This window comes from Sphaerodactylus townsendi, linkage group LG03 (assembly GCF_021028975.2).
Source record: "Sphaerodactylus townsendi isolate TG3544 linkage group LG03, MPM_Stown_v2.3, whole genome shotgun sequence".
NCBI classification, from domain to species: Eukaryota; Metazoa; Chordata; class Lepidosauria; order Squamata; family Sphaerodactylidae; genus Sphaerodactylus; species Sphaerodactylus townsendi.
Genome location: NC_059427.1, coordinates 6696813 through 6721610, shown reverse-complemented (window position 1 = coordinate 6721610; position 24798 = coordinate 6696813). Strand labels below are relative to the sequence as shown.

At 43.1% G+C, this 24798-nt stretch overlaps 2 protein-coding genes across 10 annotated transcripts in view; both read right to left on the bottom strand.

The window, feature by feature from the left end:
* LOC125428526 (zinc finger protein 420-like) overlaps positions 1-24798 on the bottom strand; it is an 815993-nt gene that overhangs the window by 764065 nt on the left and 27130 nt on the right. The gene's annotated exons all lie outside the window — the stretch shown is intronic.
* LOC125428679 (zinc finger protein 883-like) lies at positions 1997-16891 on the bottom strand. Of its 4 annotated transcripts, none has more exons than XM_048489187.1 (7): positions 16777-16891; positions 16157-16275; positions 15073-15347; positions 14044-14126; positions 13058-13184; positions 5435-5533; positions 1997-4514 (listed from the first exon to the last, which is right to left on the bottom strand). In XM_048489187.1, exons 3-7 carry the CDS (start codon positions 15119-15121, stop codon positions 3049-3051), a joined length of 1824 nt encoding a protein of 607 aa, XP_048345144.1. In that variant the 5' UTR covers positions 15122-15347; positions 16157-16275; positions 16777-16891; the 3' UTR covers positions 1997-3048. The 4 variants fall into 4 exon arrangements, with proteins under 4 accessions (XP_048345144.1, XP_048345145.1, XP_048345147.1 ...); XM_048489188.1 differs by lacking the exon at positions 16777-16891 and adding an exon at positions 16664-16772; XM_048489190.1 differs by lacking the exon at positions 16157-16275 and having other exon boundaries at positions 16777-16872.

Sequence of the window (24798 nt, the reverse complement as noted above, 5' to 3'; positions counted from 1 at the left end):
GTTTCACATGCTTGGTAGATAACTAGGCATATCCCCGGCCCCCCTCTACTCCCATGGGAAATGGGATGTTTCCGCTGTTCTGTGGGGGTAAAAGCCAGGTGGCTTTATCTCAATCTGTTGCTGACTTTGGGGTGCTTAGGCGCCGATGTAACTCTTTCTCATATTCTGAATAAAGAGGGTCACAAAAGGTCTGGCAGAACTGGCTTCTTTGTCAGAGAGTGTGTAAAACGTAACAGTGAGACAACAGTCTAGCTTGGGGAGTGTCAGGGAGTCAGTCTTAGCTAAACTGAGTCAGAGTGTATAGAAACCCTGAGAGACTAGAAAAGAAGTCAAATCCTATGATGGTCTCAGAGATGTAAATGAAAGAGTGGACTGATGTAACCAGAGGCGTATCGGGGAAATGGCACCCAGAGACAACCCCTTCTCCGAGCACCCCCACCCCCTGCAGTCAGGGGCAGGGCTTAGGGGTGGGGCCACCTACTGCCAAGCCCCCAGCCTCTGTGCAGGCTGAGCCCTGCTCCCCAGATTCCATGCAAGCCAGCAGGGTCTGGGGAGGGCAAAAGCCAGCCTGCACAGAGCCTGGGGGCGGGGCCGCCCACTGCCGAGCCCTGCCCCAGACCTCTGTGCAGGCTGAGCCCCGACCTCAGCCTCCGTGTGAGTTGAGCCCTGTTCCCCAGCCTCTGTGCAAGCCAGCAGGGCCTGGGGAGAGCAAAAGTCAGCCTGCATAGAGGCCGGGGGGCTGAGCCCCACCCCAGCCTCCGTGCAGGCCAAGCCCTGCCCCTGACCTCCGTTTCCGTTTGGGCCACCCACTGCCACCGAGTCTGGCCCCCGACCTCCGTGCAGGCTGGCAGGGCCTGGGGAGGGCAAAAGCTGGCCTTCATGGAGGCTCAGTGGTGGTGGGTGGCCCAGGTGGGCTTTGCAGCCATCTGCCACCAAGTCTCAGAAGGCGGCCTGCAGGGAGGTGGGGGGACGGGGCTCAGTGGCATGCACCCGGGGACATGGATGACTCCATGTCCCTATAGGTTATACGCCTCTGAAAGTGACTCACATCGGCAGAAGTTGTTCCCTCAGTTTGCTTTACTGAAATCAGAAAGCTGATTTCAGTAAACTTAGGAAACTACTTGGTGTGACCTTTATTGTTTATTTAGAGTGCACAACCATCTAATTATCTTGCATAAAAAATTTATTCCAAGAGTTGCTGTCATATACTATTAGATTTTATACACTAAATAGTGAAAATATTGTGTGTGGGGGGTGGCTTTGGTGAAAATGATACACCAACAATAGAAAAATGAAGAAATGATGTATACAAATCTGCTTTATTAATTCAATTGACTTATTCAACAAAAACTAAAGAAACCAAACAATGCTGTGACTGCTATAATAAAAAATTGAGGATTCCCCCCACACTGAATAATTTTATTAGCGATGCATTCTACATATAACAGTTAATCAGTGTAACATCTATGCATAGAACTTATTTCTTAAAATTAAATTCTACTACTTCACTTCTCTGTGGAATTCCACTGATAATTTTGTTTTACTCTATATCTGCTAAACACAGTTTTCTTATAGAACGCTTCTCTCTTGTCATTCTCCTTCCTTTTCAGTTTAATTTACTTAGGCCCCTTCCGCACACGCAAAATAATGTGTTTTCAAACCACTTTCACAATTGTTTGCAAGTGGATTTTGCCATTCCGCATAGCTTCAAAGAGCACTGAAAGCAGTTTGAAAATGCATTATTCTGCATGTGCGGAATGAGCCTTAGTTTTCAGCCAGTGTGATGCAGTGGGTAAGAATGGTGCACTTTTATCTGGAGAACTGGCTCTGATTCCCAACTCCTACCCATGAAACCTGCTGGGTGATCTTGGGCAGACAGTTTTCTCAGAACTCTCCCATTGCCACTGACCTCACAAGGTGAGGTGGGAGGTGATTAAAACTGTTTTGTGGCTTCTTAAAGAAGAGATAAGTGGGTCATTAAAGAACAACTATTCTCTTTCTTTCTTTCTACACATTTTGGTCTTCTATAAATCACCTTTCTGCTGAAGCATTTTACGACATATTTTTAAACATCTTAAAACAAAGGAATTACGTTATTTAAAAAGGGACAGACACAGAAAAACTGGATTACAAGGAGTCCAAATATATCCTTCTCTAATTGAGCAGCATCCCTGGAGGACAATTTACAGCCATTTGGAAACTGGCTGATTTCAGACAGCTATGACAGGACATGGAAGCCTCTCTGCTTCCAAAGACAGAAGAAGGGCTGGAAATTGTTGTCAACTTTGCTTACAGAGAATGGTCCAAAGATACACCAGGATGTTTCTGTTGAATGCTAGGAGGCATGCAAATAATTATTGCATTCATTGGGAACAAATGATACAGTTCTGGGCCATACAAGGTTTGACATGAAAGAGTGAATCTACACCACCATCTGCAGATACATTTCTGAGAAATGAAATTATTGTGGTTATTTGATGCTATTACTCCCTTATGGAGTTATCAGCTAAACCCCATTACCTATTTTTCACAGTGCCCACATCTATATTTTCTCTCTCCAGTGTGGACTTTATGGCCCCTTCCGCACAGCAAAAGTACAAAAGGTTGTAGTCGGCATAAAGTATCCGCTGTCTCGTCAGCGTGTTCACATGCCTCCATGCAGGCAGCGAACAGAGCCCCAGAAGCAACGCAGGTTGTCGTCGCACCTTTGCATGGAGGTGCTGTTTTTTTGAAGCCATGTTAATGCCCCTGTGTGGCTACGGAACCGCCACCTTGGAAAATGGAGGGAAGCGCAGTCGCTGAAAGTGCTTCCCGGCCGCTGTTCGCTCACTCGTGTTAAAACAAAAGAATTGCAGATAGTGCAATCCTTGAAAAAGGCGGGTTTTGGTGGAGGAATACAGGGTGGACTTGCGATAGGAATGGGATCCATGTGAAGTTCACCCCCAAAACGGTTAGCCTGGGTTTATTGGCCCATGTGGACAAGGCCTATGTCTTGTAAGCTATGCATTGCTGCTGAAATTCTTTCCACACTGCAGGCATTTAAATAATTTACCCCATGTGAGTTCGGTTGTGCAATGTAAGTTGTGAACTGCTGCCAAAACTCTTTCCACATTCCATGCATTTATATGGGTTCTCCCTTGCGTGGATTCTTTGGTGCATTCTAAGGCTTGAACTCTGATTGAAGCTTCTCCCACAATCCAGGCATGTATACGGCTTCTCCCCTGTGTGGATTCTTTCATGTATTCTAAGGTAACTTCTGCTAATGAAACTCTTTCCACATTCCAAGCATTCATATGGCTTTTCGCCTGTGTGGATTCTTTGGTGTATAGTCAGGTGTGAGCTCTGACTGAAGCCTCTTCCACACACTCGGCATTTATAGGGTTTCTCTCCAGAATGCATTCTTTGGTGAGAAGTTAGATGTGGTCTCTGACTAAAGCATTTCCCACATACTGTGCACTGGTACGGTTTCTCCCCTGAGTGGATTCTCAAATGTGAAGCAAGGGATGAACTCCAACTGAAGCTTTTTCCACACTCCAAGCAGGCATGTGGCTTCTCCTTTGTGTGGATTATCTGATGGGAAGTGAGTCCTGTACTGTGAGTGAAGTTTTTTCCACACTCTAAGCATTTATATGGTTTCTCCCCTGAGTGGATTCTCCGATGGGAAGTGAGTCCTGCACTGTAAGTGAAGTTCTTTCCACACTCAAAGCATTTATATGGTTTTTCCCCTGAGTGGATTCTCTGATGGGAAGTGAGGGATGAGCTCCAACTGAAACTTTTTCCACACTCCAAGCAGGCATGTGGCTTCTCCTTTGTGTGGACTCTCTCATGGGAAGTGAGTCTTGTTCTATGAGTGAAGTTCTTTCCACACTCCAAGCATTTATATGGTTTCTCTTTTTGGTGTGTTCTCTGATGCATAGTGAAATTTGCAAGCTGGCAGAAACTCTTTCTACATTCCAAACATTTATATTGTTTCTCCTCTGCATGGATTCTCTGCTCAGGGGTTGTGTGATCCCTGAACTTTTTCCTGCATTCTGAGAGTTGGTATGGTTTTGGTTCTGTGTGGGTTTTTTGATGGGAAGTAAGGCTTTCGCTGAAAACAAAACTGTTTTCAAACTCTGAACTCTCAGATTGTTTTCCCCACATATAGATTTTCTTATGAGAAGTGAGGCTTTCGAGCTTGTTGAAGACTTTACCATATTCAGAACCCTCATAAGTTTCATACCTGGTATGGATTCTTTGATGGGAAGAACAGCTGGATTCACATCTTAATGTTTCTCCACTTTCAGAATGTTTATTCCTCCTCTTTCTTTTGGGATACTTTTCTTGGGCTGGATTTTTGAGCAAGCTACTACCCTGTAAAACTAAAAACTGATTCCTTGACTTATTCCCTTTGTTCTCCTTTTGTCTCCCTGTCTCTTCTTGATTCCCAGAAGGCTCTTCCTTTACTTCACGGCTAGTTGTTTCAAAATACACCCCACATTGCTTGCTATAATTCTCATCATCCTTCTTGTTACCTGGTGAGACAAAACTTTCTGATTACAAGAAGAGATAAGTCTATAAACTACAGTTATAAGTTAAGTTTTTTGCAAAGTTAATGCAGACCAAGTTCTTTTCTCCATTTTAATTTGGTTTCTAAACTGGCCATGGGATACAGTCACTTTGGCTCTCTTCCTCCATGATTTTCATCTGAAGTGTTCACTGTTTCCCTGTGGATGCTCTTAACACTCAAAAGCTTTTGATACAGCAGTTCAATAATATTTTAATATAAAAGATAGAACATATATTTTGACTAAAGGCTTTCATAAGAGTGTTTTGGTTAATTTTTTTAACATGAACCACTCATGGATAGTGCAGAAGAAGATATTTATCAGAGAATTGAATTTAGCACCATAGAAGGCACCGCATATATGTATGGCAGAATTCTAGTATTCTAGGATAGTTAGGTGGATTCGGAACTGGTTAAAGAACTGCACCCAGACAGTAGGGGAGGTATCCAGTAGGGTGCCATAGGGCTCAGTTCAGGGTCTGGTACTTTTCAGTATTTTTTAAAATAAATAATCTGGATAAGGGGTGGAGTTATTAAAATAGCAAATCTGAATACACTGGAAAAGTAAGCAGATCAGAACAAGATGCAATTCAGCAAGGATACATGCAGAGTTCTACCTTTGGGGAACGAAAATGTGAAGCATGCATACTCACTGGGAATACATTTCTAGGTAGCAGAGTATCTGAACAAGAGATTGCAGTACGGGGGGACTGTAAGTTATGAGCAGTTAAAAAGGCTAATGTGACTTGGTGTGTAGCAATAGAAGCATAACATCCAAGATGTCATAGTCCCGCTGTACATATGAGCTCCTAACCTGAGGGATTGGGACCACTCAAAACAGCATGGAAACAGTTCAATCCCCAGCAAACCAAGGGGGCCATTACGCACCTAAGCGCCCACCTGCCAACTGCTCATCTTCTTCAGGGTCTGGGGGAAATGGTGCTTCACTTTCCTGAAGCCAAGAGATGAGGCTAGGCTTGGGAATCGCTTTGGAAGAAACAAATGGATTAGTTACTTACTACAAAAGTGTCAGGCATCCATTTCTACATTCATGAAAGGTGACAAGAAATAAGGAAAGAAGTAGTGTTGGTTTTTATACCCTGCTTTTCTCTACCTTGTGGAGTCTCAAAGCAGCTTACACTCCCCTCCCCTCCCCCACAATAGATAACTTGTAAAACAGGTGGGGCTGAGAGATATCTAAGAGACCTGTGATTGGTCCATGGCTAACCAGCAAGCTTCATGTGGAGCAGCGGGGAATCAAACCTGGTTCTCCAGATTAGAGTCCTGCATTCTTAACCACTACACCAACAGGTCTTAACCCCAACATGTGAGGATGTAACAGAAATCATCACAGACTCATGAAAAAAACATCTTGGATGTGAGGGAAATTTGACTGTGACATTTGCCATCCCATTGATCATCAGGGTGGTTTTGGCTGATCTGCTGGGTGTGTTTTAATGGCTCCTCTATCTCTTGTAGGTGTTGTTTCTTCTCTCCGCTCTCTCCCTTGTGTTGCCTCTCGTTCACCGTCGCTTCAGGCACCTTCACTTTCAATGTTTTCTTTTTCTCTTGTATAGTTCCACTATTTCAATCTTTACCTTGCTGAGGACCCAAACAATTACTGCCCAGTAATCCTGACATCAATATAGGAAAGATTCTAGAGCAGATCATTAAACAGACAGTCTGAAAGCACTTAGAACAGAATGCTGTGATCACTAAAACTCAATATGGCTTTCTCAAAAAAGTTGTGCCAGACTAATCTTGCCTCTTTTGGGGGGTGGGGTGGTGGTGGTGGTGGTAAAGTGATAAAGCTTGGTACACACAACAATAACAAAGGAAGTAGCTTCAAATTACTTGATATTACTGCTTATTGGCTTTTAACTGTCTGACCGGATAAGTAAAAACCATACTCCCCTCCACAGAAAAAAAAAAGAAAAGAAGAAAAACAATTTATTCATCCAAAACATTTATTGAAAAGCAAAACAAGAGGACACAAGCTTTACCAAAATCTTAATTATATAAAAGAAACAACAAAAGACTTCTGAATATACTGTTAAAACGGTTGGTAATAAACGGCAGATTGAGGGTCGGTGAGAGGAGCAGAGTTTGGAGCAGGCGGGAGATGTGAAAAAAAATATTGAAGAACTCAGCGAAAATTGGAGAAAACGGAGCGGTCAGGAACGGACAGCTGAAGCCTCGGAGATGGTGCAGACAGGAGGGACTGAGCTATATGTCCATTGTTCGAGTGGAAGGGCACTGTTGACATTTGAGGGCATATATAACATTGGCAAATGAACAAGTGAATGAGTGGATATGAGGACAGATCTTGGTTTGTTGCAGGCTCTGGTTGGAGACTGTCTTGGGGCAAGAAAAGGTTTGCCTCCCATTGACTGTGAAAAGAGTATCATTTTCCAGCATGGGTCACTTGTTGTTAATGACGTGTTCAGCCAGTTTCAACTGAGAGCCATATTTTAATGTTCTAAGCTTGTTGTAACCCGGCCAGAGCCTTTCAGGGATTGGGCGGGATATAAATTCAAAAATAAATTAAATACATAATATTAGCCCTCCTCCAGTCCTCTGGGACTTCTCCTGTTCTCCAGGAGTTCTCAAAGATTACAGCAAGTGGTTCTGAGATTACTTCTGCCAGTTCTTTTAATACCCTGGGATGTAATCAGGTCCTGGAGATTTAAGTTAATTTGAAGTAGTCAGGTATTCCTGTATACCTCTTTATTTATTCTGTGCTGAGTTTTCCCTGCTGCATCTTCTTATCTATTTCCCCCCAGTTGAGCACTGTTTTTCTTTTGGGAAAAAACCAAGGCAAAGAAGGTGTTAAGTAGTTCTGCCTTTTCTCTGTTCCCTGTTAGAATTTCACCATCTTCTCCACAGAGTGACCTTTATCATAACACTTTTGCCATGGCCATAACCAAAAAAGCCTTTTTTCCCTTGTTTTTAACCTCCCTAGCAAGCCTGAGCTCTTTCTGCACTTTAGCTTTTTTTACTTTCTCCTTACACGCAGAGGCGTAGGGCTCGTGAGGACATCAGAGGACAAATGTCCCAGGCGGGACCCTGTCGAGTCACATCGGGGTTTGTGTGGAAAATTGCTCCCCACACTTCTTGCTTGGCTGGGTCTGCCCAGCAGATTCTGCGGGACGTGCCTATGCTGGGAGAGCCCTGCCTATTAAGGCGATTTCACAGACAGACTCAGCATTACCAGGACTTTGTTAATATAAATAGAACTCAACTTGGTATTTATGTCTCCACAATCAGCGAACCTTTTAAGTTATGGTGAGTCTCGACTTTATTCTACAGTTTCCCAGCATCCTCAGGGCATCTCTGCAAATCACTATTTTGTAATTTGCCCCTCCATTCATCCCTCTCTACCCCTCTCAAAAGATATTTCCTCCAAACTGTCCTCCAGCGTCCTCAGAGCCTGCATGCAAATGAGCCTTCTTCTCATTTGCCCGTCGTTTGCTCCCAGGGAAGCATGATTAACAGGCAAGGAAGAGCTGAGAAAGCAAGGAACGAGCACCACCGAGCATGCGCAGAGTAAATTTCTACGTGGCTGGTGTTTGTTTCTGCATTGTTGGGGGCTGGGAAATAGCAAAGTCTCTGGCACAATAGAGCAACAGTGAGTTCTGGTTTTTATGTTCATTTCTTCAGTAACTGCTGAGCACAGTTCCCATTAAAATAAGTATACCTGTGAGTCCTGTGTTTGGGGAGAGCATGCTCAAGCTGAAACAGTTGGGGTTGCCGTGATTATTTGACCAGTCTAATATATTTTGATTTAGTTCATATTTGTCTGGTTTTCCAACATGGGCACACGGGGTGGGTGGCATGGCTGGGGAGGGGGCAAAATTTGAGAGCTTGCCTCAAGCACAATTTCCCATAGATGTGGCCCTTGGCGGGGGTGTGTGTGTCTTCTTTCTGACTCTGCTAATTCACTGCCTTTTGCCATGGAGTGTAAAATGCGTGATTGTTGTGTTCAGATATGTGGCCAGGGGCTTCAGCTGTGTTGTGCTGGTGATTTTGGGGAGACTTACTGCAAAAATCATGTGGATCCATGAGTTTTCCAAGCAGGTTTTTGCACCACTGCGGTGCCACAGAGCATGGGATGTGAGATCACTGTGTTCAGACATGTTGCCAGGGGCATGAGCTGTGATGTACTGGTGATTTGGGGGTGACCAAGTGCAAAAATCAGGAGGAGCCGTGTGTTTTAACCACATTTTTGTGCCACTGTGGTGCCATGGGACATGGGATGCAGGATTGTTGTGTTCAGACATGTTCTAGAGGTATGAGCTGTGATGTGCAGGTGATTTGGGGGTGACTGTGGAAAAATCATGAGGATCCACAAGGATCCATGTTTTTCAAGCAGGTTTTTGTGCCACTGTGGCACCACGAAGCGTGGGATATGTGATTGTTGTGTTCAGACATGTGGTTAATGGCTGGAGTTGTGATGTGCTGGTGATTTTGGGATGACTTTTGTTTTGGTGCTGCCTGTAGATTAAGACATGTTCTATAGTTTCATGCTGGTTTCATTTCATTCCAATGCAAAAATCATATGAATTCATGAGGATCTGTTTAAAATCATGTGGATTCGGCTTTTACCAAGATTTGTGAGTTGGGGCATGTTTTATAATGTGATGGTGACTTTGAGATGATCTGGTGCAAAAAAAACCTTGTTTGGTTGTGGTGGGGGAGGGTGGCTGCCCATACGGGAGAGCCCCCCCAGTGAAAACTCAGATTTTGCTCCAAGTTCCATTTTTCCTAGCTACACCTCTGCCTACATGTCCCGTTTATTTGTTTGAATTCCCCTTTGGTGATTTCCCCCTTTTTCCATTTCTTGTACATGGCCCTTTTAAATCTTAGGTCAGCTGGAAGGTCTACTGTTCATGAAACAGACAGCAAACCAGTTAGAATCTCATTCTGGTGGCTAAGGCACCCATGTTTCTTTTAACAATTCCTCTTTCAGCCTCCCAACTGAAAGGCTTATCCTCGTTCTCCTCCTTCAAACAAGTCCTCTGCTCTCTAAAGGGCCTTGAAATGCTCCACAGTCATTAAACCCTCCAAGGGTGGCGGTTCTTAGAGCAAATGTTTTGTTCTTCCCTACCCAGAATCTTAATCAGACAGCAATATCTATTTATTCACAGATGCAATCCCCCTCAGGATTATCTGGCCCTTGGGATACCCCCAAGATGAGGACCATCTGGAAGCATGGAGTATTCCAGAGGTTAAACCATCCTGCCTTTGCCAAACTGAGATGTAGGTTCTGGGTTTAAGAGCGTTCTGGACCATTCATACTGAGGGAAAACATCAAGATTAAAAGAAAACAAAGCAAAGCATTTCTTAAGTTTCTTACAGGTGGTGTAATCCAAAAAGCCAACAGCACAATCCAAGTAATGTTCTTAGGACATGCAATGATACCTAACAGTGTGCAAATATTCAAATCCAGCAGAACTCTAAACTCTCTGTTTAGATGTTACAACATTTTAGAAAGGGAGGGGGATGCAGATTTTTCAGGTCATTCAAATAATACTTCAGGCACATGTTCTAATCTAGAATATGTCCAGACAACGTTGTTGGCCCTAAATCATTACCTGGGTTGCACTCTTGGCTTTTTGGATTACACCACATATGGCAACTTAAGAAAGAAATGCTTTGTGTGGTTTTCAACCCAATGATACATAACAGTGTGTAAGCATTCAGGTTCGTTATAAACAATTTATGATGTAGTGCCTGCGTAAGGTGGTGGACTCTAATCCAGAGAACTAGATTTGTTTTCCCTACTCCTCCACATGAAGTGTGCTGGGTGACCTTGTGGGGCTGAGAGAGTTCTGAAGAACTGTGACTAGCAGGAACGTAGGAGTGTGGAAACCCATCTGGTTCACCAGATAAGCCTCTGCACTCAGGTGGAGGAGTGGGGAATCAAACCCAGTACTCCAGATTAGAATCCACCTGCTTTTAACCACTACACAACACTAGCTCTCTTAAGAACATCTCTTAAGATAGATGTTTCAACAGATGGAAAAGGCAATGGACTATACTGGCAATGAGTGGAACAGGCTGTCAAGTTACAGCAAACTTATGGCAACCCAGTACGGTTTTCAAAACAAGGGATGTTGCATTAATGAATGAATGAACATTTTATTTATACACCACTTCCTGTCGGTTAACTAGGCTTAGGGCAGCTTACAACAATAATACAACAATATAAATATAAAATTTAAACCACCATTCACATTAAAATATCACTAATACACAATACAAGTTTCTACAATGTGGCAATGAATTCCAATATTCTCTAGGGGGACTGGCCTGACAACAATGCAATAGATTGACTAGAAGGGATCCACCACTGAAAGCAAAGAAAGGGAAAAGGGAGAGGGAGGCCCGATTGTAGTTTTTTTCGCTGTAGCTGTTCTCAGAGGTAGCTCGAAATTGCCTGCCTCTTCATAGATCAGTGGTGGCGAACCTATTGCACGAGTGCCAGAGGTGGCACTCAGAGCCCTCTCTGTGGGGACGCACAGAGTCGCTCCCACGCCCCCCCTCCCCCCCCACACATCTAGGCTGGCCTGGGCCTCTGGGCCTCTGGGCATTAAACCTAAGACCTAGTTTTGGGGAAGCAGTGTAGGTAACCCTGTTAAGCGCTGTTAAACCCCACTGATTTTCATGTGAAGAACTAAAGCGCGATCCTTTACCTGGGAGTAAGCTCGGTTGCTGGCAATGGGGCTTGCTTCTGAGTAAACCCTGCTAGGGTCGTGATTCACCCATTGGAAGAGTTGCACAATTGCTTCAAAGCAAAGCCACTGACTACCACTAAGCTTACTCCCGAGCAACGCACACCTCGGAGCCAACCATTTTTCCTAAAACCTCAGTATTCAGGTTAAATTGCCGTGTTGGCACTTTGTGACAAATAAGTGGGTTTTGGGTTGCAATTTGGGCACTCAGTCTCGAAATGGTTCGCCATCACTGTCATAGATGTTTGGTCTCCCATCCAAGTACTCACCAGATACAATCCTGCTTAGCTTCTGAGACCTGACAAGATTGAACTAGCCTAGGTTATCCAGAACAGAGCACGGACAACACTACTAATATTGTTGCTGTCTGTTATCTTGCTGTCACTGCATTATATTTCTACATACATAATGCTCTTATTGATTCAGCCCAGAATTGCATTGGCTTTCTTGGCTGCCATATCACACTGCTGACTTATGTTCACTTAGTAGACCACAAACTGAACATGTCAGCAGTGTGATATAGCAGCCAAGAAAGCCAATGCAATTCCCGGATGCATCAATAAGAGTATATAGTGTCTAGATCGAGGGAAGTAACTGTACCACTCTACTCTGCATTGGTCAGACTTTACCTAGAGTACTGTGTTCAGTTCTGGGCACCACAATTTAAGAAGGATATTGATAAGCTGGAACATATCCAGGAAGGCAACCAAAATGGTAAAAGGTCTGGAATCCATGTCCTATGAAGAGAAGCTTAGGGAGCTGGGGATGTTTAGTCTGGAGAAGCAAAGGTTAAGGGGGAACATGATAGCTATGTTTAAATATTTGAAGGGATGACATGTCAAAGAGGGAGCAAGCTTGTTTTCTGCTGCCTCAGAGACTAGGACATGGAGTAATAGATTCAAGGTGCAGGAAATGAGGTTCCACCTAATGATTAGGAAGAGCTTTCTGTCAGGGATGTTCGACAGTGGAATTCACAGCCTCGGAGAATTGTGGAGTCTCCTTTTTTGGAGGTTTTTAAAGAGAGGCTGGATGAACATATGTCGGGAGTGTTTTGATTGTGTGATCCTGCATCAAAGGGGGTTGGACTTGATGGCTCTTGCGGTCTCTTCCAACTCTATGATTCAGTGATTCTACATAATAAAAGGAGTTTGGATTTATACCCACCTACCTCTCTCCTGCAAGCAGTCTCTAAGCGACTTATAATCACCTTCCCTTCCTCTCCCCACAACAGGCATCTTGTGCGGTAGGTGGGGCTCAGAGAATTCTGAGGGAACTGTGACTAACCCAAGATCATCCAGCAGGCTTCATGTGTAGGAGTGGGGAAACAACACTGCCCATGTGGAGGTGTGGGAGATTAAATCTGGTTCTTCAGATTAGAGTCAGCTGCTCTTAACCACTACACCATGCTGGCCACTTCTTGCATTGTCTAAATGTCAAGCTGAATACTGAAGCCTTGTTTCAGATTTATGCTAAACTAGTCCTATTATTATAATAGCAATTTTGTGCTGTTAAGTTGCAGTCAACTCATGGTGAGCCCAAAACCATGGAGTTTTCAAGGCAAGAGATGAGCAGAGGAAACTGCCATTGCCTTCCTCTGCACAGCAACCTGTTTTCTACGCAAGTCCTTTTATACTATTTATTAGCTGTCTCTTCATCTACTAGTTGTACTGACTCTAATCTGCCTTGAGTCCTAGCAAGACTATAAATAACAGAAATAAGCAACAGGAACAAAAAAGAATCAAAAGATCTACCAAATCAAGACAAAAGGAATCCTTACCCACAGAGGCCACGTTCCCATAATTCTCCACCATGACATCCCTATATAAAGCTCTCTGGTCAGGATTCAGCAGTGCCCACTCAGACTTGGTGAAACGCACAGCTACCTCCTCAAAGGAAACTGGACACTGAAAAAAAAGATGACACATTCCTCGCAAATAATCAACCCACCCCTGCTCAAACATGTTTTAGCTCACAGTCTGGGGGAAAAAACACATGAGGCAGCCTATATGGAATCAGACCACTGTTCTAAAGTACTGTCTGATCAGACCACCAGTGGCTCTCCAGAAATTAACACTGGGAATTGAACCTGGGGCCTTCTGCATGCTGAGCAGAAGTTCTACCAGAGAGCCACAGCTGTTTCTCAAGCAGCTGTGGATATGGACACTGGAATACCTAAAAATGCTCTCTACTGAGTCAGACCCTTGCAGGGTTCTCACAAGTAGTTACACTATTTTAAATGCACTGACTGCTGGTCCATCAAAGTCAGTATTGTGTGCTCTCACTGGCAGTAGCTCTCCAGGGTCCCAGGCAGAGTTCTCTCACATCACCTCCTACCTGATCCTTTTATTATCGTTAGATGAGGGAATTTCCGCATGTCAAGCAGGCGCTCTGCCACTGAGCCACTGACCCTCCCCCTCCCAAGTCTTCATGTTAAATTCTTGATACACCCAGGGGGAGTTCTTCCTTCAGAGAATACTTGACACACCACAGAAAAACAATAAAACCTGCCTGGAAAATTTACAGACACTGTTTGATTCATTGGGGGGTGGGGGTGGGAATCAGTGAACTACAGGGCCTCCAGAATAGGCTTGCAGTTAGCAGAAAGCTGGGGAACTTAATTTCAGCATTTTTAGGTCCCATTTCTCTGTTGAGAAATCACAGCCTACCAAAAGAAGACTGCCAATTACAAAAACAAACATACATAGTTCATTCCTGCCCTGCATTAAAGAAGGCACCAAGTTGTTCCTTTGATCCGTCCCTTACCTGAGCTGGCTGCATCTTAAATGTTTCCATTCCACCCCAGAGAGGAGACGATCTGAAACCTGACTCTGATATTCTTCCACTGCCTGAGGGGAGACAAATTTGTCTTTACTTGTTTACTTTGTTTACACCAAGCCTTTCCACCCACTGGAACCCAAAGTGCCTTACATTGTTCTCTTCTCCCACATTCTGTCCTCACAACAACCCCAGGAGGTAGATTAGGCTGACAGGGTACAACTGGTCCAAAGTCAGCCAGCAATCTTCCAAGGCAGCGTTGAGATTTAAATTTGGACCTCCTAGATTCTACTCAGATTTTCTACTCACTAAACCAGTTCATGAAGATTCTTAAACTCCCTTTGTTTTGTAAAGTAGAGGATATTTTCTACCCTCCCAGTATGTGCAGCCTTCCTCCCTAATGGGGACCGTTGTCCTCACTGTTGTCCTCACACCAGGTTTAATGTTATGCCTTCTGCCTTGTTACATGGCAGATTTAACAAGCAAGAAAAGGCTAAAAGATTGTGCCCATGTAATGATGGCTCAGTTGAATCTCTGGCCCACCAATTACTACACTGTCTCAGATTCAAGGAAATCAGATCCAAGTATGTGAATCTTACTCCTTTACATTTACCCGATCTCCCCAATTTATTTAGATTACACTACTTGCTGGACAATCCTGATCCTTCTCTCTGTATGATAGTGGCAGACTTTCTCCTGGAAATTACTAAATGCCAGTAGATTTCCTTCCACTCAACATTTATTTCCTGTATTGTATATGTTTTTAATCAGTTTTTTACTATTGTTGTACTGTTGTCTATGCCAATAAAGGCTTGCTACTGTGAATATCCACTGCTGTCCTCCTCTCCAGCTTATCCTCACAACAGCCCTGTGAAGCAGGCAACACAGTGTGTGTGACTGGCCCAAGCTTCCATGGGAGTGGGGCTTCGGACCTGGCCTTGCCAGATCCTAGTTTGACACTTTAACCACTTCTAACCACTTTTGACCTTCCAGGGAGAACAGAAGAGAAAGAATTACCTTGAAAGCAAGGCCTGCTGGGCATGTCACACAGTTCTCGAGTTCTCATAGGGTGTAGATGACTGATAACAGTTTTTAACTGATGTAAGCCGCCTAGAGACTCTAGGATGAAACACGGTATAGATACTTATAAACACAGCCTTTCGCTGGTAAATGCCAAAACAGTTCCGTATTTGGCTCCCTCAGACACGTTTCCCCCACTGAGTGTCTGCCCAAAGAAGAAACAGTCATATGGAGGCCACTGGCTCTCCCTGATGGCCAGACAGCAGATCACCCTAGAGGAGAGACATAACCAAGTTGTGAGGTGATTCACAGGGCAGCATAATTTAAAGCAAAGCATGTTTATAAAAGAGGAAAAAAGGCCCCTGCAGGATCAGATCATTCAGACTAGCCTCTCATTTTTGAGAGCGCCTACACAGACACTTACGGAGAAAACCTGTCAACCTCCTCCGCTAATTACCAAATATATTGCAAATGTTTCCCCATGAGCTGTCAAACATAACAGAATTTGTGGGGGTGGGGTGGAGGACAGCTCCAGAACTTGTAGTCATTGTATAGGAATTTTAGCTGGGTCACAAAGGATGAAGAGAAGCAGCATCTGCCAAAATTCCCTCTTCTGCAGAGTGATAGAAGGGACAGAACCCCGGGGTCCTCGAGCTTCTTTTGCATGGAGCAATCTTTTACATTCTTGCTTGCCTGCATATCCCCAAAAACAAGCTTTGCTGTTCATTCCGTGAAGGAAACACGATCTGTTGCTATTTTGAGATTAAAATTTCTCTTTCTGGTCCTTAATGTGGATGGGGAATAGAGAATGCTCCCTGGAAGGGTTGTGCAAAACTGGTCTAGGGGGTCTGTCACCATACCCTCGTGTTGAGAGCAACTTCATATAACTTATGTTATTATTTGTAGCTGGATGATTTTTATTTTTTAATTTATTAGACTTATATTCCATGCTTTGCTGGCCAAAGCCAGGCTCTGAATGGCTTACAATGCTTCAACACAAAGGCATAAAATAATATACAGAATAAACGTATAAATTTTACTAAAATTATAAACTTTTTGTTAGATTCAAATGTTATCACACCTTGTAACCTGAGCAATGATTTCCTGACATCACCATATTTTGCACTGTTTTACTGATTGACTGGAAACGTTAAAAAATCATGCTTGTAATTTGCTTTTGGTCCCAGGGAGAATGGCAGGCTATAAATGAAAATAATAAGTCACATAACAAACATACACAATTGCATTTTAACAAAACACAACAAAGTAAGAAAAAGTCCCAAAAAACATAAATCAAAAATGTTTAAAAATTAACAGGAAAAAAAAGGAAATTAAAACGCTTACAGTTATTAAAATGTAATGGTCAGTTATTTGCAGCTAAATGCTCATTATTTAAGGTCACCTCTTTTCCTAAACTCATGAGACTAAATGAAGTCTTTTTAAAAAGTTTATTTTAGATTGCCAATATATATATATATAAACGGATTGCAAACACCCTAAAAAAAGAGCTGCACTTATTTGATTAGCTGCTTAGCTAATCTGATCAGTTGACGTTCCCAACCAAGCTCATTTATGCAAACACACATACCCTGAGGTTTCTCATCAGATTCACTCGATTTGCAGTCTCCGCCGCCCCATTTCTATCGCTCGTCACTTTAATTTTTCCTCCCCCAGGGAAAAACTCCCCTCCCCCCGGTGCACCTTAAATCTCTGTGCTTCCAAACAGGCCTTCTAAATGAAATCTCCGAAGCTCCTACTCACGCATATTTGCACAAAGAGCAAAAGGCTAAAGCAGGAAGGTGCACCTGCAATTTACACCCCCCTCTCGCCCGTTTCTTTCCTTCCCCGCCAGGAACTGTGAACTCGACTGTTTTAACTATTTGAGCGCTCACTCCAAACGCTCTAACTTTGACGAAGGATCAGGCAAAGCAGACCTTAAATTCTCCTAGTCTAGGAAGTCAGCGAGGAGTAGCCCAGACGGTCTTGCCCACGTTGCGGGAAACGAGCTTGGCATTTTCCAAAGCGGGCTAGAAGCAGGAGAAGCTCGTTTCAAATGCCTTTGAGCAGGAAGGGAACTGCAATAAAACTTGGGAAAATAGAATAGAATAGAATAGAATAGAATCTTTATTGGCCAAGTGTGATTGGACACACAAGGAATTTGTCTCCGGTGCATATGCTCTCAGTGTACATAAAAGAAAAATACATTTGTCAAGAATCATAAGGCACAGCACTTAATGATTGTCATATAGGTCTAGTAAGCAATCAGGAAACAATCAATAGTAATGAAAACATAAAATGTAAAATCATAAAATAAAATGAAATGTCAGCACAGGCTATAGTCATACAGTCATAATTGGGAGGAGATGGGTAATAGGAATGATGAAAAAAGTAGTGCAGTAATTATATAAGAAATATATAATAAATAGTTTGACATTATCGAGGGAATTATTTGTTTAACAGAGTGATGGCATTCGGGAAAAAACTGTTCTTATGTCTAGTTGTCTTGGTGTGCAGTGCTCTGTAGCGACGTTTAGAGGGTAAGAGTTGAAACAGTTTATGTCCAGGATGCGAGGGGTCAGTAAATATGGAGAAATGGAAGCGGGAAGGGGTGGGGGCAGTGCCCATATACATTTTTTTTTCCTGGCTTGCTCGCAGGCTGCCAACCTCCAGGTGGTTAAACCAAAGCCTCCCTGCACCAAACGCATAAAGGTTTGTTCACACCTGTAAGTCTTTAACCTTAGTAATTATGCAAATAGTTCTAGCTCATTCCAGACCTTTTACCATTTTGGCTGCCCTCCAAGCTGGAACGTGTCCAGGGGAGGGCAACCAAAATGGCAAAAGATCTGGAATCCATGCCCGAGGAGGAAAAGGAGGGGAAGAGTTTGGATTTATATCCCCCCTTTCTCTCCTACAGGAGACTCAAAGGGGCTTACAATCTCCTTGCCCTTCCCCCCTCACAACAAACACCTTGTGAGGTAGGTGGGGCTGAGAGAGCTCGGAGGAACTGTGACTAGCCCAAGGTCACCCAGCTGAGGTGTGTGGGAGTGCACAGGCTAATCTGAATTTCCCAGATAAGCCTCCACAGCTCAAGCGGCAGAGCGGAGAATCAAACCCGGTTCCTCCGGATTAGATACATGAGCTCTTAACCCCCTACGCCACTGCTGCTCCTTAGGGAGTATGATTAGTTCGGAGAGGGTTACGGGGTATGTTTAGTTTTGTTTATTTTGGGTATGTTTAGTTTGGAGAAGGTTACTAGGTGACATGATAGCCATGTTTGGATATTTGAAGGGATGTAACGTTGGTGAGGGAGCAAGCTTGTTTTCTGCTGCTCCAGAGACTAAGACTAGGAGTAATGGGTTCAAGGTGCAGGAAAAGAGATTCCACCTAAACTTCAGAAAAAAACTTCCTGACAGTAAGGGCTGTTGGACAGTAGAATGCCCTACCTCAGAGTGTGGTGGAATCTCCTTCTTCGGAGATTTTTAAAGAGAAACTGGATGGCCATCTGTCAGGAGTGCTTTGTGTGTTCCTGTATTGCAAGGGGTTGGACTTGATGGCCCTTGAGGTCTCTTCCAACTCTATGATTCATTCACTCTTTATTCATATACATAAAAGCAGGAACCTCAGGGATTGACTTTGGGCCAGTCAAACAAAGTCAGCATAGCCTACCTCACAGGGTTGCTTTAGGGGCTAAACAGGGGAGAGAAGCCTGGGTTCCCTGACGGGAGAGACAAAATAAAAATGCGACAAAGGTCCTTGCTAGTTATGATTTTGGTAAGTTCATCTTTATTACATCAGCAATTGCATCAAAATAAAGACCACAACTTTCCAAACATTTTTACAGGAGAAATTAAAATACATGATGACCATTTAAAAAAACTCAACATAAAATTCAATTGGGTAATGACCCAGAGTAGAGCAGTTGGTGTGCAAGTCAACCATACCTACATCAGCATGTTTCACTATTATCTTTATAACAGCAGCAACAATGCTGCCATTTAGAAAGTAATATTTATCCCTATCTGCCAGTAGTAACATTAATTTATCCTGATCAGACCTTCCTGGGAACCAAAAAAAACCTAAAAAATCTTTTACACTCAGCCTGAAATCTTGGGCACAGAATGGGACATGGGACAAATCTTCAATAGACAGTCACAGAATCAGATTTCTTTCACTACATGGAATCCCAATATCAAATAAAAGAGGATGATTTAAGAACAACTGGTTTGACAGTGAGTCCTCATATGAAAAATCAACTAAGGAGTGCTAGAGAGCCAGTGTGGTGTAGTGGTAAGGAGTGGCGGTCTCTAATCTGGAGAATCACTCCTCCAAATAATAGGTGGACTTTAATCTGGTGAACTGGATTTGTTTCCCTGTTCCTCCATATGAACCCTATTGGGTGACCATGGGCTAGTCACAGTTTTCTTTGAACTCCTTCAACCCCACCAACAAATGTATGTGAATAAGAGATCTAATCAAGAATGCCAAGAGAAATACAATTGTTTTATATTATTCATAAATGAAAAAAATTAATAAGTAATAAAGTAGAATACTGTTGATGTGTTATACCAAGGCACAGTAATAAAATAATTGTGTTGGGAAAAAAGATTTTAAAATGGGTTTAAAATAGAAATTTCTACCCTGCAAAACATAAGGTTTATTTCTTGTCTTGTCACCTGAGTTTAGCCACCTCTGTCCCCACTGTTTTCACTTGAGAGGCTTCTTCAACTCATGCAACTTATGGTGTGTTGCTAGCTGAAGCATTTTTGCTGCATGCCACACACTGATATATGATTTTGTTCCTGTGAAACTTCAGTAATGGGCATACTTAGGTTTAACTGAGATCAAGCCATGGCTCAAAGCAACAGGTAACAATTCAGGACATCTACCACATCACCAGGAAATTTGGATGAGGAAATACAGAACTGGATATCCTCAGTATATGGAGGACAGCCAGCCCACCACGATGAAGGATTTGGCCTAAGTGCTTACAGAGGGATTGGAAAGAATGGGGCATAGGACTGTGCCTTGTGGAGCCCCATGAGTTCTGCCCCACACTGCTCATACAATGGCAACCTTTGAGGCCATTCCATAAGGAAAGATTCAACCAGTCAAATGTAAATCCCCTGAGATCATGTTTTATGTTTTTAGGATTGTATGTTTTAACGGGGCTTTTAACCCCATTATGTAAGCTGCCCTGGGACTTTGATTTAGGGTGGGGTATAAATGGAATAAATAAATGAATACAATTTTCTGTTGTGTTGTTTTTTCTAAAGGAGTATGTGGATAACCACCTCTTTGGGTTGCCAAGAGAAGGTACCCTCAGTCAGTGACATCATTAATGGACACCAAGAACATGGTCGCTGCTTGATTTCAGCAGCCAGAATGGCAAGTGGTGGGCTTCCCAGATCCCCACATCCTGTCAACATTGGCCACTGTGACTAGGCCAAAATGATCCATAAGCGGATCAGACAAAGCATTAAGACATTTCTTGTGTTCAAATACAATTACAACAAGTTCAGAGGTTGATACTGTGGAGGAAACTTTAAGTGGAAATCCACCCTTTCCCTTTTTTGAGATTCTGGGAACATACTAAAACTCAGATCAACTACGTCCATAGACAATATATGGTTGCCAATTGGGGATAATGACAGTATAAAGAATAAATTGAAACTGCACTTGCCCATAGGCAATAATGTTACGTTGCTTGATCATATTTTGTGTGGGTTTTCTGAGGGTCCAGAACCATAATCTCTTTTGCCACTCTTAATGCTTTCCCCTTTCTTGGCTCCCTGCTCTTCAAAAGCTTCTCTCCTGGAGCAAACAGCACTTCTACAGAACCTGAAGTTCACGTGATCCCCCACTAGCCTCCAAACTGGCCAGGTTTGGATCCTGCCTCCAATTCTGCTGCAGGGCCAAAGAAAGAGCTGGACACCCCTACCCCCACCCCGGTCCTTTCTCTCTGGCCCTTCTGGACACACAAAATAATACATTTTCAAACCACTTTCACAACTGTTTGCAAGTAGATTTTGCTATTCTGCACAGCTTCAAAGAGCACTGAAAGCAGTTTGAAAGTGCATTATTCTGCATGTGCGGAATGAGCCTCTGTCTTGAGCCTTGCATTGCAGCCTCCCTATATCCTCCCCCTCCCAAATCACTTTGAATTCACCAGATTCCCTCTCAGTCACTGAAACAGCACCCCCCACACTGAGACACTATCTCTGCAGGGGAGCAGCCCCCCCTTATCTCTCTAGGCTTGCAAGCTTGTTCACTTTAACCCATAATGAGGATAATGACAACAAGGACAGAGGATGCAGGAGGAGCCTCTCAGGATAAGGCAGATAAAACATCACCAGATAGGAAATATAGTGTCCCATAACTATATATTGTGCCTACTTTAATAGGGAAGTGTCAAATTAGGAAAATAGAAAAATCCCTCTGATAAATATGGTGTGTGTGTGTGCGTGTGCGTTTGCCTCCCTGTAAATAGCTTTTGTTTTATCCTACCCTTTTAAAGTCTCAATTTTTGTAGACTCCAAGCTGCTTCTGGATTGCTTTAACAGAAGTGGTGAAACTCCCTTCCTTTTTGCTGTTCTTTTCCCATTTTGAACTTCTGCTTTGTTTTCCATAGCACTGAAGCAACGTCTGGGAAGGAAAATATCTTATTTACAAAACAAAAGGGGGCTGAAGAATTATCACTACCAGTGTGTAATGGTTAGAATGTCAGACTAGGGTTGAGGAAATCCAGGTTTAAATTCCCAATCCACCACAAACAGTTGCTGACTCACCTTAGACCAGTCACATGTGGTCAGCTCGACTTACCTGACAACTTACCTGTTGTGGAGATAAACATGCAGGGGAGGAGAATGATGTAAGGCCATTTTTGCATGGTCAAATTATCCCTGGGTAGAACCGGGATCTTTCATACCACAGCTGATTTGTCGTGGTTTGTCCTTCTGCACGGCTCCCTGGTGCTTCCAAGGAGTCGAGGCAGGACCTGGACGTAATCCCACAGCTGTTTCCGCACTAGCCCACATCTTTTTCCATTTGCCACAATCTCTTCTGCAATCCCTTCCACGCATGCGCGGATAACCTCAGTTTACTGCATTCTGATTGGCTGATTCTCCCCTCCCCATTCCCCCATTCCCTTTCACTAGTGTAGTTTCAAATGACTTTGAACCCAAAATTTCTTGGGTATTGATAAAAGATGTGGCTTTGATACGAGTGGAAAAAAACAGAGGGAGAAACCATGGATTTAGACAGAAGAAACAGGCTTGACAAAAGACAAACACACACACACACCCCCCGCGCCACACACACACCTTGCAGAAAGGCCGCATACCAGAGAGGGGAATGGCTCTTCCCCCACCCCCAACCACATTCCCTTTCACTATCCAAACATTTGCCGGCTCCAAAGCAGAGAGGGAAACAGTTCTCTCCCACCTCACCCCGCATTTCCCTCCGCCATCCACACATATGCCGGCTCGTAAGCCAAGAGGGAACGTCTATGGACTTTATGGACTTCCAGCTTTCCAACTTCACAGTTTGTCAGTAAAAATGAAACTGTTATATATGGCTGTCTCAGGAAACATTCCCTTGGGTTGAAAAATGGGGTTTAAAAATGTTGAATAAATCAAAATAGAGCTACTTTTAATCCAGAATATAAGAAGAAGCACTTACTATTTAAGGATTTTATTACCTCACTTATAAGACTGTCACTGCCTGTGTTAGAAGTCCACCTTGAAAATTTATGTGTGCGTGTTGGGATTATACAATCTACAACTATTGACTGTATTTTAGATAATCTAAAAAAACCATACATAGCAGCTACTCATGAGAAAAAAACCCATAAAGCATAATAATAAGGCAATAGCAAGAAATATATTCTGACTGCATACCAAGGCCCACACCACTGGTTGCATTATCAGGGAGCATGGAATAAAAGAATCAACTAATGTTTATAACTTTTCAAGTTCACAGAGCAGATAAGGCATGTCAATCAAGAAGGTACACTATCCAGGCATTCCGAGCAGATGTGGTGGGGAGAAGTATACATGTCATGTGAGAATTATGTCGAAGCCCCTTGCCCTATCTCATAAGAACATAAGAACAAGCCAGCTGGATCAGACCAGAGTCCATCTAGTCCAGCTCTCTGCTACTCGCAGCGGCCCACCAGGTGCCTTTGGGAGCTCACATGCAGGATGTGAAAGCAATGGCCTTCTGCGGCTGTTGCTCCCGAGCACCTGGATCTCAAAGAACATTGGGCTCCAGTCAGGTCACCATCAAGGATAATCTTTGATACCAATGTTGCTTGAATGTTTAGACTTTAATGATGGTGCAACTGGACTCTGGAATGTCTGCACTAATCTTAACCAAGAGCAGCTGTATATTGCAAAAGGATTATGGGTAAGAGGACCAAGCTCAGAATCCCCAAAAGACAAGGTCAATTACTTAGAATTCCACAACAAAGATTAACAACATTTATTCTCAGTGGCTGCAGCTTTGCGACTTCCCTTGAAATATGCAACATGGCTCGCTTCCTTGAATCATGGTTTGTTCTGCAAGCACATTCTTTGTAATCCAAACAATGTATACCAATAACTGGGGGTTCTGGGTTTAAATCCTCACTTTGCTATGATATCGGTGGGGTGACTTTAAGATTCAGGCATACTCTCTCAGACAAGTCTGTCTCACAGGTTTGCTGTGAAGATAAATGTTGGGGGAGAGTAAAAACAATAAATAAGCACAATAAAAATCTATGCCCTGAGCCCTCCGGGGGAGGGCGGTTATATAAATATAATAAATAATAATAATAATTTTTAAAACTCTGTATAAAATGTCCGCAAATAGTAAAGCTCTAACAATATTTTCCTGAACAGAGCCAAGAAAGGAATTAAAACTTGAATGCATTCAGGTGGAATTCTTTTATCTTTATTATTCAAAGACCATTTTGTTGATTTTAACTATTTTAACTCAATAGTTTTATCAGAATGGTTATCTGCTGGCAACATTTCTAACCTTGTTTTGGCTTTTATGGTCTATATGGTCAAATGCAATAAATTGTTCACTATATACAGGAGTCCCTCATACCCACTGCTGCAACTGATCAGAGATTGGGGCCAGAGCTACCAGAGGATGTTGCCCCCAATAACCATATTTCATACCTGACAGAAAAGGTTTCAGGCAGATGTGTTATCTGATCCAGCACTCCCTTTAAAAAGCCAAGGAGAACTATAAAAAACATGCGGACAAGAAAAGGTTACGGGTTTCCTATGAAGAGGGGGACTTTGCTTATTTGTCTGCCCAAAACCTGAAGGGATTAAAAGGGAGTTATAAATTAGGACACAAGTTTATTTGACCTTTGAAAGTGCAACGGGTTATTAACCCTATAGTGTTTGAACTGCAATTGCCAAAGAACTTACATGGTATACATCCTGTGTTCCATTGCAGCTTGCTGAAAAGGCACTCCGGGCGGATTGTTGGCATCCAAGATTAGCTGGGCCCCACACAAGTGGATTAGAGAACATATGCATCACGAAGTGACTTCTATCATGGATTCTAGGGACTATCTGGTGTCGTGGACTCATTTTCCAGAAGGTTTTAATGAATGAGTCAACACCACAAAAGTGTGTCTCCCTTAACTAGTGAAAGCATTCTGGGGGAGGGTCTTAAGGGGGGCAGAATGTGAGGGTGGGTATCTGAGTAATGAGATGCATTCTTGAAACA

What these genes read in the sequence shown, in the direction of transcription:
- LOC125428679 (XM_048489187.1), bottom strand. Translation starts at nt 15,121, where the DNA reads ATGAGAACTCGAGAACTGTGTGACATGCCCAGCAGGCCTTGCTTTCAA. An exon ending in TTAAGATGCAGCCAGCTCAG is followed by an intron (nt 13,185 to 14,043) that starts GTAAGGGACGGA and finishes CTTTTTTTTCAG; the next exon opens with TGTCCAGTTTCCTTTGAGGA. An exon ending in GTTGGCAGGTGGGCGCTTAG is followed by an intron (nt 4,515 to 5,434) that starts GTGCGTAATGGC and finishes TTGTCTCACCAG; the next exon opens with GTAACAAGAAGGATGATGAG.